The sequence below is a fragment of the Emericellopsis cladophorae genome (genome assembly GCF_022114955.1).
Source record: "Emericellopsis cladophorae strain MUM 19.33 chromosome Unknown NODE_5_length_938552_cov_118_678949, whole genome shotgun sequence".
NCBI classification, from domain to species: domain Eukaryota; kingdom Fungi; phylum Ascomycota; class Sordariomycetes; order Hypocreales; family Bionectriaceae; genus Emericellopsis; species Emericellopsis cladophorae.
This window is the reverse complement of record NW_026250930.1, coordinates 96,960-111,145: the sequence shown is the minus strand read 5'-3', so window position 1 is coordinate 111,145 and position 14,186 is coordinate 96,960. Positions and strand designations below refer to the sequence as shown.

The window sequence follows — 14,186 nt, the reverse complement described above, 5'->3', positions numbered from 1 at the left end:
CAGCTCGTTAATCATGGCTCGGAATTGCATCACCAAACTTTCCCTCTCGTCAACCCATCAACACCACAGTCATGTTTGCCCGAACAGCCACAGCAGTACGTCCCAGTCTCTATGTCGCGCACTAATACTGACAGCGCCAGGGTCTCCGAACCGCCTTTAGGGCCGCCCCCAGGGCCGGTTTCTCCGCGCCTCGACTGGCCGTCCCGAGACAGAGCCTTCAGATCCGCTTCCTGTCTGCCGAGACACGCACAGCCATCGACAAGGCTGTTGCCTCGGCGCCCGTGGTCCTCTTCATGAAGGGTACCCCTGAGACTCCCGCGTGCGGCTTCTCGCGCGCCGTCATCCAGATCCTTGGCCTCCAGGGCGTCGATCCCACGCGCTTCGCCGCCTTCAACGTCCTCGAGGATGCCGAGCTGAGGAGCGGTATCAAGGAGTATTCCGACTGGCCGACGATACCCCAGCTGTACGTCGAGAAAGAGTTTGTTGGTGGTTGCGACATTCTCGTCAGCATGCACCAGAATGGCGATCTCGCCAAGCTGTTTGAGGAGAAGAAGCTCGTGGTGGAAGAGGGCAAGGAGGAGAAGACCGAGTAGACGGACAGTGGGTATGCACGGAAAGAGGCGACATCACACAGTGTACAATAATGTACTATAATACGATACATGTACGGACTCTGTCGAACATCTCTACAGCGGATACGCCCCTCCGTCTCCTCGCATGTCGCTGCCGCCCGACCATACGCCTGTGCCTTCCACTTCGTCTACAGTCCAACGTATAATCTGGCCACGACCAAACATGTACCTTTCGTTCCCACACGGAACACTGACCTTGTGTCCTAGCTTCTTCAGCCCGTCAATGGTCTCCTGCGGCATGCCGTCCTCGACGTTGACAGTCCAGTCCAGCACATCACCATGCTCGGGCATCCCAGCGCCGATGCACACCCTTGGTGCATCGAGAGCTTGCTGGGGGTTAAGGCCCCCGATTGCTTGGCCCAACAGTACCTGGACGTGTCCTTGGGGCTGCATGAAGCCTCCCATCACACCAAACACCGAGTGTAAGGACCCGTCGGATCCGTTCGTCGCCATTGCAGGGATGATTGTGTGGTAAGGACGCTTGCGCGGCTCGAGTACGTTGGGGTGTTTCTCATCCAGTGAGAAATTGGCGCCGCGGTTCTGGAGGGTGAACCCGCATCCCCTGGGGATGATACCTGTCCCGAACCCGGCATAGTTGGAGTTAATGAATGAGGCAGCATTCCCCTTGGCGTCGGTGACGGCAAAGTAGACCGTGTCTGAGCTTTGGAGGGCGGGCGAGGGCTTGCCTGGTTCCATGGGATCCGAAGCTTTGCTTGGGTCGAAGAGTTTTGCGCGCTCGGCGAGATATTCTGGGCTCAGGAGACCCTTGACGGGGACTTCCTTCACGTTGGGGTCGGTGACGTACCAGCTTGCATCGGTGAAGCCCAGGCGCAGAGACTCGATGATGGCGTGCAGCCACTGCGGCGAATTGAAGTCTTCGGGCTTGAATGTGGGAATCCTGCCCTGTTTCTCGAGCTCCTGGATGATACCCAGCGCCATCAGCGCCACGATCCCCTGGCCGTTGGGAGGATGCTCCCACAGCTCGATGCCTTTGTCCCCAAGTCCATGGCCGGTGAACTTGAGAGAGATGGGGTCCACGGGTTCGCTGCCTGCCTCCATGTGGTGTTGCAAATCCTCCAGCTCGAGGTGACCGCCAAGGTCTTTGACAACCTTGATCAGTTCCTCAGCGACCCGTCCTGTGTAGAAGCCCTTCTTGCCTTCGTCGGCCAATGCGCGAAAGGTTGTGGCCATATCTGGGTTCTTCTTGATGTCGCCGGCCCTCGGGGCTCGGAAGCCCCCCTCCGCCGAGGGATCATTCTTGAGCATTTCAGCAAAGTTGGGCGATGCTTTGCGCAACAAGCGCTCTTGCACTCCCCACGCGTAGGCTGTCGTCTCTGACACGGGGAAACCGTCCTCAGCCAGTTTGATGGCTGGCGCCAGGATCTCCTTGAGGCTCAGTTTCCTGTTGCCAAAGCGCTCGACGGTGTCGACCCAGCCGGCCGCGGCACCAGGCACGGTGACGGCATGCACACTCTTCATGGGGATTTTGCCCGACTCACCATCTTTGATGCCCAGCGACTGACGGACCGTGGACAAGTTACACTTGCTCCCCGAACGACCAGAGCCGTTCATGGCAGACACCGTCTTCTTCTCGGCATCGTAGTAAAGGATGAACATGTCACCTCCGATTCCAGTGGAGCATGGCTCCGTCACGTTCATTCCGGCAGCTATGGCATATTAGCTATATGAGTGGATCAACGCCAATCACTCGTTCACAGCCCATACCAACAGCTACAGCAGCGTCCTGATTCCGTCAGAAGTGAAGATGGTTCATATTATACAGTGCAACTCACAGCCGCGTTTCCGCCCTTCCGAAGAACATCGAGACCGCATTGTGCTGCAAGTGGCTGTGTGCAAGCCACGACGCCTTGCGTGGAGTGCACGACACTACGGCGCGAGGCGAATTTGAACACATCCCCCGACGGCGGGGCGAACACGGACGATGTTGGCAGCGGCATAGTATTCTTTTATAGACCGGAGGATCGGAGATATTCGGAACAGAGGATCTTCTTGGCAGTTGGACTTCGCGCCAGGATATCGAAGCTTAAGTACTCGGAGTTGGAGAACGACGGGTAATAGCCGACACGCGGGGTAGCTGTGTCAACTCCACTGCGTCCTCGGACCTTGGAAGAGTTGGCGTGGGGAGGATACTCGGAGTTCGCGCTGACTTCGGGAGTGGCGACAGATCTTGATAGCTTGTTGATCATGGAAGTCGATCATGGGGGCTGTAATAGTGCCTATTCTCTAGTATTGCCAATTGTTCTCTTTGCATAAAGTCCACGTCTCTTTCCAACAGCAGCGAGGCTGCATCAACAAGAACTGAACGGCCTGTTGGTCAATATTCTAGCTTATTAGCTTACGTGTATTCGAGGCGCTGGTATTTTCTGTGTCTCTGTTGTATTCGAAGAAAGGTAAACGGACATGTAACGTCTAGCTCGCATCAATGCGCTCTTTCCCCCCGAACATGTCACTTGAGCATTAACTGGCGACTGAGACCGTAGATTCAATTATCAGAGTGTGACCAAAAGCGAGCAGCATAAGAGCCTTGGCCACACCCATACTCGTATCTTGAACAAAGGCAGAGACAAAGCCTCAGCGACTACATCCAGTACAAGCAGGATATTCAAAATCGAATCGAAATCCAGAAAACAGGAGAGATATTCGACGAAGATAGAATGTCAATCCGGCTCCCAGATTGCTTTGGAAGCTCTAAACCTTAACAATGGGCTTGTACCTCCAGACCATTCCCAATCGCTGCAGATACGAGTACATGGAGCCCGCGGGAACGTTGCCGCATCTCTTGGCAATCATCGACATCCAACGAGCAGCGAAAGACCCTATGGATGTCCGTCAACACAGCGATCTCTTCATGATGTGTTCAGTACATACCCATGACTGGTCCAACATCGGAGAACCCGGCAGAAGTGAGGAGCCTGAAGCCGAGCCACTCCAGAGCCCAGGGCAGCATCTCCGCGAGAATGCCAATTGCGATGATCGTGAGGCCAGTCTTGATCATGCCGTCCCATACCGGGTGTTCCTTTGCAAAGTCCTTGTAGGTGATGTGAGCCTTGTCGTAGGCGCGACCCATCGCGATGCCCATCTTGCGCTCAGTCTCAACGATGCACTCAACTCCTCGTAGGATGTGCTCAGCGAAACGCTCCTTCCAGCCGCGGGAGAGAGCGTGAGCGCCGGCTTCGTTCAGGTGGTCTGCGATGCGAGAATGGAAGCCGGCATCAAAAGCATTGGCTGAACGTGATTCCTCGAGGATTGTTCGAAGAAGCTGCTCGTTTTCATCATCCGGGTCTCCAAGCTGTGCGTTCATGTTGGGGATAAGTGCGTGCTTCTCAGGGATGGTATCGGCTCTCTTGCGAGATCCTGCACAAGGGAAACAGGCCATAAGAGCAATCATGGTCGCAGTCTTTCGTAGCTGTTGCAGTAATAGAGAGTTGTCGTGTAGAGAAAAGGAGACGAAGAGGAAAGGGTTGAGGAGTCGCTTGATAAGTGAGGTGAGGAGCAACTGAATCCGAGCTCGCGCAAGTGTAACCAACAGCTAGGCGGCGCCAAGGCAGAAAAGTGCACAACAGGGCCGCATAAATAGGCCAGTATGGTGCTGAGCCACCATGCAAACATGTTTCATCCAAATGAAGGTTGCAGAGCCTTGTGGGCGTAATTCGAGATTTGGGCGCTTGGTCGCAGCTGTAGCTTACACGTGAAGTATTGTCCCGTACATTATCCGTACTCATAGCTTCGCCTTCGTAGCATCAATAGCCAGCCCCTTCAACTCATCATCGGCCGCTTGCACGGCATCAAGAGCCATACCGTAGCCTGCTTGGTACCCAGTGCCACCCGCACCATAATTGTGAACAAGCGGCTTCTTCTGACCCTTCACTGTGATCGAATCTCCCTCGATGCGCGCGCCGCCCGTCCTCGAAGGCCTCATGCCAGCGAAAGCAGCCAGGACCTCCGTCTCTGGGTTTTGCAGCTTAGTATCGAGATGGATTGTACGTTCTAGAATGGATTTTGTCTCGTAGGAATAGGTTGAGCCATCGCTGCGTCCGTCAGTCAAGGTGAGCCCCGCTTCCAATTTCCATGTCTATGGTCGGGCTTAGCTTACCCGACACCCTTTTGCATGTACCCTCCAAGGATCACATTGCCATTCGAACCCGGCCTCGGAATAATGTAGGTCTCGAAGCCGTTGCCATGAAGCATGCTGATTTGCTTCACGGTTGGCGCACGGACGAGAACAACCTGTCCACGGGTAGGAAAGACTTTCTCGTCTTTGACGCCCGGAAGCGTCTTTGCTGCGAGGCCTGTGCAATTGAAGATTAGCCTTGTTGAGGGGCTGATGAAGCCAGCTGCAAGATTGGGTAGCCTTTGGCGGAAGAACTTGACACCTAAATCCTCGAGCCGTTTTTGGAGATATTCGCAGTGCTTTGGGGCGTTGATGGTGACCGCTGTGAATGTGATGCCAGCTTTTACGCCCTCGGGCAACTCATTGGAGGGGAGGACCTTGAACTGCAGCACGTTACGATAACGCCCATCGATAATCTTTCTCAGCCGATTCTGGAACGCCGGGACTTACGTCTTCGAGGTAGTCCGCCATGTGTTTGATCTTCTCATGAGGAACAGTCTCCTGCCAATATTCGACCGAAGGCGTCCGCTCAACATACGACTCAGCCGGGCACTCAGTCGCTAAGCGCATGAGATGCGCATAGCCTAGTTTATCCCACTTCAACGCATTGGCATCCGTGCCCGAGATGGCTGAGAAATTACAGCCGGCCCTATGCGTAGAATGATCAGCAACTTCCAGTCGCATCCGCAGCGAAGCTCAGTCCAGCCCTACCATGGCGACGTGTAATTAGTCGCAGTGTCACCAGGCATGTACTCAGCCACAATGGTGATCTGTGAGCCGAGACCACGCTCTGCGAGCACAAAGGCGACGTCGAGGCCGATGATACCGGCGCTGGAGTGGGCGTCAGCTACGTGCGCGCCGGGATGTGATCTAGGGCGAGATGCTTTCAGGTGGGTACCCTATAATAACAATGGTGTCTTGCTTGGCCATTTTCGGAACGGATGGTGTGATCCGGAACGGTTCAGATCTGTTGGAATGACGCCTCAAGATCTCACATATCTGAATCTGAATCTGGTCGATGGGCGCCATTTTTTTAGGGACCATGGGGACCGACCGGGACCGAGACCGGACGGCACGCGGGGGTATTTCGACGCCATTGCCCAAATAGGAAATTCCACAGTCTGACATGACAGTTTACCTAATCGGGAGACGGTTGCATAAGCGTTTATAGGGGTCGCCAAGCAGTCTCGACAAGATGGCTGGTATGTATTTTTGAAAACAAGAAAAGAATGATTCAATACGTTGCTATGATGTTGTCTCCCTGGTGGCAAATCATCATTTATCGCAGGCACGACGTGGAGTCCGTGTTCGGTAGCGATCAATACCTGATGCTTGCTCGCTTGCAAGTTGCACACGGTTTGTGGGTGCTTGTGGTCTCAATCACTATGATCATGATATTACGTAGAACCAAAATAGGATAGTTTGTTGCGCCACTACTCGGTTCTTGGGCTATCCGGGAAGCCTCTTAGATCCGCCAACCGATTTAGTGCTTTAGATTAAACTCCTGGGGCTGGACGCCAGGCGGCTTGACACATTCCATCCAACCCGGTTGCTTGCATGTGGTCATGTAAGTCCACCGGCCGAGCATAGTCAGAATCTGTCATCTTCAACAAAGACTGCGAGCCGCCAGAAACAACTTCATTGTCCCAGTACTTAATATGATATTCTCGCCCCAAGGCACAAGGTCTAGTGTTTCGGGTGTCCAAAACTGTCTCAGCCACCGCTGAGCGTGCGAACGACTGCTGAAAGGGCATATACGAAGTTGTGTCTAGTTTCCAAAGCTTCCATTCCGTGCCCGAGCGCTAAATAAACGCCACAATTCCTCGTGGTGAAATGAAGCGGGGATTGACAATAGCCATGTCCCTTGGCAGACGTTTCGCCCAGAAGCCACGCACACGAGCGAAGAATAGCAGTAGCAGGTCTGCGGTCTGGAAATCCCACGTTTTGTGAATCTTGTCACCCGGACTCTTCCCAGGGATGTCTTGCTTGCCTGGGAATTCACGATGCTGATCTTCCGATCATTGGCAGTCGCAACGGCCTTGGTGACCGGCGCCCATGCTGCACACTGGCCGACCCATGCCTTTTAGCGGCCCGTTTTCAAGCGCCAAATCGACATCGAAACGAGGGACTGCCCGGGCGGCAGCTTCTGCGTGGGAGAATCATGTACAAGCAATGTGGTCGGCATCGACCCTTACAACTGTGGCACGACGGGCAACAAGTGTCGTGCTGGCGAGCTCTGCGTTGCAACTAGCTGCGTACCGATGAACTTCAGCAGCTCAGACCCAGGAAACTGTGGAAGCTCTGGGCAGTCCTGTCAGCCAGGACAGTGGTGCAGTCAAGATGGTTCATGCAAGCCTATCCAGGTCTGGGTCGACCCTTTACATTGCGGTGCGTCGAAGGAGGCATGCGAAGCAGGCGAGCTCTGTGTTAACGGCGTCTGTGTCAGACTCAGTATTGGAGAGGATCCCAATCGCTGTGGCGAGGACGAACAAGAATGTGCCCCAGGAAACTGGTGTTCCCAAGGAGGCTGTATACCGTTCGAGCTGGGCACGCCTTCCCGAAAGTGTGGTCTCGACAGTGACTGCGCCTTAAACACCACCTGCCAGCAAGGCATCTGCCAGTCGGTGCGTGCTACCACTGGATCCCACGTGTGCGGTCCAGACGGTACAAAGTGTGCTGCAGGCGAGCTCTGCCTCTCTGGGGCTTGTCGCGCGCTGAATACCTCCTCCACCGAGGCTGACCTTTGCGGAAAGTCAGGTCAGGCTTGCGACCCAGGTAGATTTTGCTACGAGGGTAGCTGCTTTCCCATTTACTTTGACACAAACACCCTTGGTTGCGGAAGCGAGGACATTGTCTGTGCGCCGGGACAAGTGTGTGTTTCGGGCATCTGCGTTGCAGACCTAGGCGACACTGGCGATCCTGATGCAGGGTTGGTCTCATGCTCGAGTTCCGATAGTAGCAATTCAGAAATCTCTGCAGACGAAGGTGTTGGAGATGTTCCCGAGAATAACGAGCCAAATGACGATCAGACTCAGCAGCCACGTCCTAGCGGATCGGGGAGGATCAATATCCCCCAGTCACGACCAGAAGATTCTCAGCAACCAGGGGTTGAACAGGTCACTGGCAGTAATGCTGGCGGTGACCAGGACAGTCAATCTGGAGGGGTGCCCAGCGATGGAGTCGGCTCAGATCAAGATACCGAGCAGCAAGGCCAAGGCCCTGAAGCCGCGACTGGCAGCGATTCATCAAAGGGGGCGAGTGCTAGCCAAGATCCAATTACATACGGTGGCATTTCAGGCTCTGGTAATATCCCGAGTGGCGGTTCAGCGCCAGGACAAGCCGATGGATCAAATCCGCAGCAACAACCGACCGGAAGCTCTGGCGACGGGCAGACAACCCTTGAGAGTGGAGGCGAGCAGTCACCAGGAATTCCCTCCCAGCCACAAGTAACAGAAATCCCAACTGTCAGCGAAGCGCCTGGCAATGGGTCAGACTCAGACAGTAGCAACAACGAGGCCTCTCCGCCAGGAGCTGATGAAGTATCCGCCAGTCAGCCCGTAGCCTCTGAGTCTAGCATATCTGGAGGAAGTCGAACCAAAAATACCCAGCCTGGAGAGACTATAACGAGCCAGCCTGGTGTCATTTCCCCTGGCGGTGCTGAACCTGATCAGCCGCCAGCTGCGGATAGTAGCCAGTCAGTGGTATCCCAAGCCGAACTGCCAATTCCTGGAGGCGACCAAACCCGGAGCAATCAGACTGGAGCAACTGAAACAACAGATGGTGCGCAAAGCAGCGCCCAACCGGGAGGAACTCTGCCAGGTGGCGCTGAGTCTCCTGGCACGCAGCCAGAAACATCACAGCCTGAACCAAGCAACACTTCGCAATGCCGACCTCCTTGTGCTTCAGGTACTGTGTGCATCAGTGGAGAGTGTGTAGCTATTGGCAACCCCTCTTCATGCACTATGCCAGGCCGCTTTCGAAGACTCTTCACAAGACAGCAGGGATCGTGCCCTCCTAGTTATGTCTGTCTCAACAGCGCATGTGTCCCTCTGGGCGAGCTAAGCAACTGCGGACAAGGCGGAAAAGTCTGCCCTTCCAACACAGTCTGTATCCAAGGCAGCTGTGTTCCTCAGGGAGACCCAAGCGCCTGCTCCGAAGAGGGCAGCACCTGCGAGCCCGGCGAGATCTGCATCGCAGGTATTTGTCATCGCTCAGAGGGTAGCCTCTGCGGCACTATCTCTTGTTCATCCGGTCAGAGGTGCGAGAGTGGCGTCTGTATATTAGGTGCGGCAACATCAGCTCAGCCAGTAATTCCACCGCCAGACAAGTCAACCACAACTACAGATTTACCACCGGTGGACCAATCGTTAATTTCTCAACCATCCCTCGACAAAGTAGAGCCGGTCGTGATAGACTCTATCACGATGATTACTGGAACGACGGTTGCCGAGCAGCCAACACAGTCTTCAGCAACTTTAACCGACACTATTCCCGAGCCTATTATTTCTGAGGCAATTGGAAGTTCTGCGACAAACCTCCACGCATCCACGTTCACAACCTCAGGCGAGGACGCAGAAGCAACAACGCCCCAGCCCAGTCAGCAGGCATCGACCAACCTAGGGCAGTCTGGTCCCGAAGAGTCTCCTATAACACCCCCTGGCTTTTCAGATGTACCTAGCAATCCGGTCAATACAAGAATTGGTGACATACCCGACATTGTGACGCCAGCTGAACCACTTGATCCGCCAACTGTTGTACCGACAGAGTCACCAGTTCCGTCGTCGTGCTCAGGGACAGGAACCGATGGCTCCGAAGGCGACCAAATATGTTTCGGTGACCCAGACGCAGGTTCCATGGCATGCCAAACGGACATCAACTGCGAAGCAGGCTATAAATGCGAGAGCGGCACATGCGTCCCCAACACGGGCTGCGCTAACGATGGAGAATGCAACCCGACTTCATATTGTTTCTCAGGCGCCTGTGTTCCTCGCACGCCATGCCAGTCGAGCCGTGAGTGTCTCGCTGGATACGAATGTCAGGACGGACTCTGTGCTGCTGTCGCTCCATGCGCATCAAGTATTGACTGCGATGACACGCGGATATGCCAGGCTGGGTCTTGCATTCCCCAGCCACGATGTGCGTCGAACTTTGACTGCGGAAAAGATAGCGAGTGTCAAAATGGTCTTTGTGTGTTGCTCAACGCTGTGATCGGGCCTGATCCTGGTCGAACACCAACGTCATCCCTACCAGACATAGACGCACCACCGACAACCATTAGCCTCTCGCACGATACATCTGTTAAGGTTCCAGGAGAAATTTCGAATACGCCTGTACCGAGTAGCTCCTCCAGTGTCGGCTTGCCGCCACTAGACCCGTCGATCACGGACACACCTGGTCAAACATCGGCTGAGTTGGATGTCTCTAACCCAAATACTTCAGCCTTGTCACCAACTGTCAATTCTTCGCCTGAGAACATTGAGAGCCCGGCTTTGAGCGAGGCAACGCAACCATCACTATCAGATACAACAATCGAGGCGATTCCTTCGTCTGTCCTTGCTGATCTCGAAATCGCGCCGTCTGCACCTAGCATGACTCTTTCGGCAGAAACACCGACAGAGGAACTATCAGGCGGTGTTACCGCCACAGACACTATAACGCCAGATCTGGAAGACATTGAATCTGCCCCGACAGTTGAAGTCTTCACTGAAACACTCGGAGCCAGCATAGCTCCCACGGATCTCGAGTCATCCGGTACTGTGTCCCCGGAAACGAACTCGGGCGAACTGCCTCCTGCCGTTCCAACTGATGCCGAAAGCACACCGCCGTCAACAGTTGTGACACCTGTTGATACTCTAGAGGAAACACTCCCTGTTGGAAATACACTCCCTCTAGAAGAGGCTCTAACTACAGAGACACTACCAGCAGCGACGCCAACTACAGAAACACCACCTGTGGAGCCAGCCGTGGGAACAATTACAGAGGATCTCGCTCCTGAGGCAACTTTGCCTAGTCAAGGGACGCTTCCCGAAGGGACGATCCCTATAGAGACTCCATCCCTAGAGACACAATCCTCAGGAACACCACCTACAGACACACCGTCTACGGACAGACCGCCTACAGAGACGTCACCTGCTGAAGCAACTCTACCTTTGGTGGAGACGCTTCCTGCAGAGGAAGCGCTCCCTACTCTCACAGAAGATACGCTTCCTTTGGAGTCATCATCTAGAGTGACGCCACCTACAGAGGTACCACCTACAGAGGTACCACCTACAGAGGCACCACCTGCAGAGGTACCACCTACAGAGGCACCACCTGCAGAGGCACCACCTACAGAGACGCCGCCTATTGAGGCAACTCTGCCTGCTGAGGAAACAGTTAACGCCTCTATAGAGGAAACACCTCTACTAGAACAGACGTTCCCTTTCGAGACACCGTCTGGAGCGGCGCCACCTCCTCAAACACCACCTACAGAGGCAACACCTACAGAGACACCACCTTCAGAGACGCCACCTATTGAGGCAACTCTGCCTGCTGAGGAAACTCTCTCTTTAGAGGCGCCCCTAACAGAAGAACCACTCACGGGAACATCAATTACAGAGGCGCTGCTAACAGAAACGTTCCCTACTGAGGTAACGCTCCCCGCAGAAGATATGCCCCCCTTAGAGACACAACCAGGAGAGACGCAGCCCACTGAGATCACTCTGCCTGCTGAGGAGACGCTCTCGCTAGAGCCGCTCCTTACAGAGTCACCACCTACAGAGCAGACTCTGTCTAGAAGCATAGCGGACGAGACTTTGTCGGTGCCTACGCCTACAAGTGTGGACACCTCGGACATCGTGTCTACAGACACCATCGTGTCTTCAGAAATTACAGAAGTCGCAGACACCGGTACAACAGTCGACACTCCAGTATCAGCCACCCAAATTGATACACTGACTGATTCGGTGTCCATTGAGCTGTCCAGCTCCCCGTTGATATCGGCATCGGCATCGGTTGGCCTCACGGATGAACCGATGATTTCAGAATCACTCGGTACGCCTGTTGTCCCGGCAGAGACTTTTGCTCTGCCAGATACTTCATCCTTCATGTTGTCGGCATCAATCAGCCTGCCAGACCTTCTGACCGTCTCAATGTCTGTCAATGAGCCAGATACACCGACAACACCCGGGTCTCCGAGCCTGCCCAGCCCAACGTCGTTGCCAGAGTCATCAAGCCTCCTGGCTACGGCAACAGTTTCCCTTCCGCTGGGAGAGGGACCTCCAACTATAGTCGGGCCTGTCTCGTCAGTGACGACTCCTATTGCGCTACCAAGTGCGACACCAGGACTTGGGGAAACCTGTCAAGACAGTTCGGACTGTCCCACTGGACAAGTGTGCACAGCTGGCTCGTGTATTCTGTCGGACCTCCTGTGTACATCGACAGATGACTGCCCCGAAGGCCTTTTGTGTACTTCAGGGGTGTGTGGGGCTCCGGTTGCTTGCGGTAACGATGTGACGTGTCCAACAGGACAAACTTGTCAGGGTGGTGTTTGTGTACCGGCACTGGGGCTCCCGGGATCTCCGATAACTTCTCCTGTGTCTTCAACTGTTCCTTGCTCCGTGGATAGCCAATGTCCAGAGAACCAGTCTTGCATTCAAGGTTTCTGTCTTCCGGACATTGTCGTACCATCTCCAAGCTTGTCGATCAGCCTGTCCGCCGAATTGTCCGCCAGTGTGACAGCCAACCTGCCCAATAATTTACCTACCAGCTTGTCGCTCAACCTTCTGACGGATGCATCAATCAATTTGCCGACCATCACATCAACGAATCTTCCTGTCAGCCTGCCGGTCAGCCTGCCCAGCAGCGTATCTGCCAACTTGCCCGAAGTCAGTCTAGGGGTCACGCCCTGTGAGGACGATGCAAACTGCGAAGCTGGCTACATTTGCACAGCAAGTCTCTGCCTGCCCCGTGCAACATGCACCACGGGAGATGATTGCGGCGAGGGCTACATTTGCAGCGAGGCAGGTGTTTGTATTCCACAGTCCGGATGCAATGACAACAGCGACTGTAGCGAGAACGAGACCTGCTCACAAGGCATCTGCCTCCCCTCGGAGGGCTGCTCGGTGGATGACGATTGTCCTCTTGGCCAGATCTGTGAGGTCAACGCATGCCGAGCCCGTTTCCCCTGCACCAGCAACGAGCAATGCACCGACGGACGTATTTGCGTCCTCAGCAGTTGCGTTCGTCAGTATCCGTGCGAGACTGACACGAACTGTGGTCCAGGCCGTGTATGCAAAGGCGACAGTGGATGCGTGATTGATCTGCCCTGCATCAGTGATCAAGATTGTGACACGAGTGAAACTTGTGCACTTGGTGCCTGCACCCCGAGAGCTCCTTGCGGCAGCGATGTTGACTGTCCAGTCGCGCAGACTTGCAATGAGGAAGGCCGATGCGTGGCCCAAGCCCCCTGCTTGAGTGACTCGGACTGCCCTGATGGCTTGCCACTTTGTCTGGACGGCGTCTGCTCTCTTTCGTTGGGCGAACTTACTTGCGACGGCGACGAAGACTGCAATGAGGCCTTGCCGTCCTGCATAGGAGGAATCTGCTCGCCACCTTTGCCGAACGTCACAACTCCGTTTCCTCCAGGCACAAGCCCAGGCGATCTTCTCACGGACATACTTCCTTCTGATATTCCAACGAGCTTGCTGGCTTCAGGGATCGCCCCAAGTGACCTCCTGACGTATGTCCTACCTTCGGACTTCTCGACAAGCTTGCTGCCCTCGGGGGTAGCTCCCAGTGATCTCGTTCAGTCAGGAGAAATACTCACTGATATCCTCTCAAGCCTGCTACCATCGGGCGAGCCACTGACCGACATACTTACTTCTGAGCTGACCCCAGCCATCTCCCTACCAACTGGGGTAGCAGTGAGCGACATTCTGCCCACAGGCAGTCTTCCATCGGACATCATCCCAACACCGGTCTCATCAGGGCTGCCTGCTGTTTCACTACCGCCACTACCTGCGAGCTGCGATGGCAGCGAGGGCTGTCCAGACGATCTTCCCCTCTGCCTGGGTGGTATGTGCGTGGTCCAACCCCCTGTTAGCAGCTGCAGCGATGAGAGTCCCTGTCCTCGGGGTCTCGAATGCGTGGACGGCATTTGCTCTGTTGACGGCAGTCCAAGGACCTGCGGTACCGAATCGGACTGCCCCACGTCCTTGCCTGCGTGTGTCAACGGTATCTGCTCGGTTCTTCCATCATCTATTACTTGCGATTCCGGGTTGGACTGCCCCGAAGACTTGCCACAATGCGTCGAGGCCATCTGCGTTCAAAGTGTCGACCCAGATACATGTCAAGGGGAGAGCGACTGTCCTGAGAGCTCACCACATTGCATCAACGGTATATGCTCACTGCTGCCACCAGCTGTGGAGTGCCAGAATAATGAA

General features: G+C 54.9%; 3 protein-coding genes across 3 annotated transcripts; 1 reads left to right on the top strand and 2 right to left on the bottom strand.

Annotated features, from left to right (window-relative positions):
- Positions 1–71: 71 nt before the first annotated feature.
- Positions 72–593, top strand: J7T54_004567 (Monothiol glutaredoxin-like protein; the record flags this gene model as incomplete). Its single annotated transcript, XM_051503234.1, has 2 exons — positions 72–95; positions 141–593. The coding sequence occupies 2 exons, from the start codon at positions 72–74 to the stop codon at positions 591–593; spliced, it is 477 nt and encodes a 158-aa protein (XP_051364877.1).
- Positions 594–686: 93 nt separating this feature from the next.
- Positions 687–2,590, bottom strand: J7T54_004566 (putative gamma-glutamyltransferase-like protein; the record flags this gene model as incomplete). Its single annotated transcript, XM_051503233.1, has 3 exons — positions 687–2,299; positions 2,358–2,376; positions 2,426–2,590. The coding sequence occupies 3 exons, from the start codon at positions 2,588–2,590 to the stop codon at positions 687–689; spliced, it is 1,797 nt and encodes a 598-aa protein (XP_051364876.1).
- Positions 2,591–3,341: 751 nt separating this feature from the next.
- Positions 3,342–5,694, bottom strand: J7T54_004565 (D-amino-acid oxidase-like protein; the record flags this gene model as incomplete). The annotated part of the gene is made up of 7 exons (XM_051503232.1): positions 3,342–3,469; positions 3,522–4,007; positions 4,452–4,681; positions 4,747–5,147; positions 5,215–5,413; positions 5,476–5,595; positions 5,663–5,694. 7 exons carry the CDS (start codon positions 5,692–5,694, stop codon positions 3,342–3,344), a joined length of 1,596 nt encoding a protein of 531 aa, XP_051364875.1.
- Between the last annotated feature and the right edge of the window lie 8,492 nt (positions 5,695–14,186).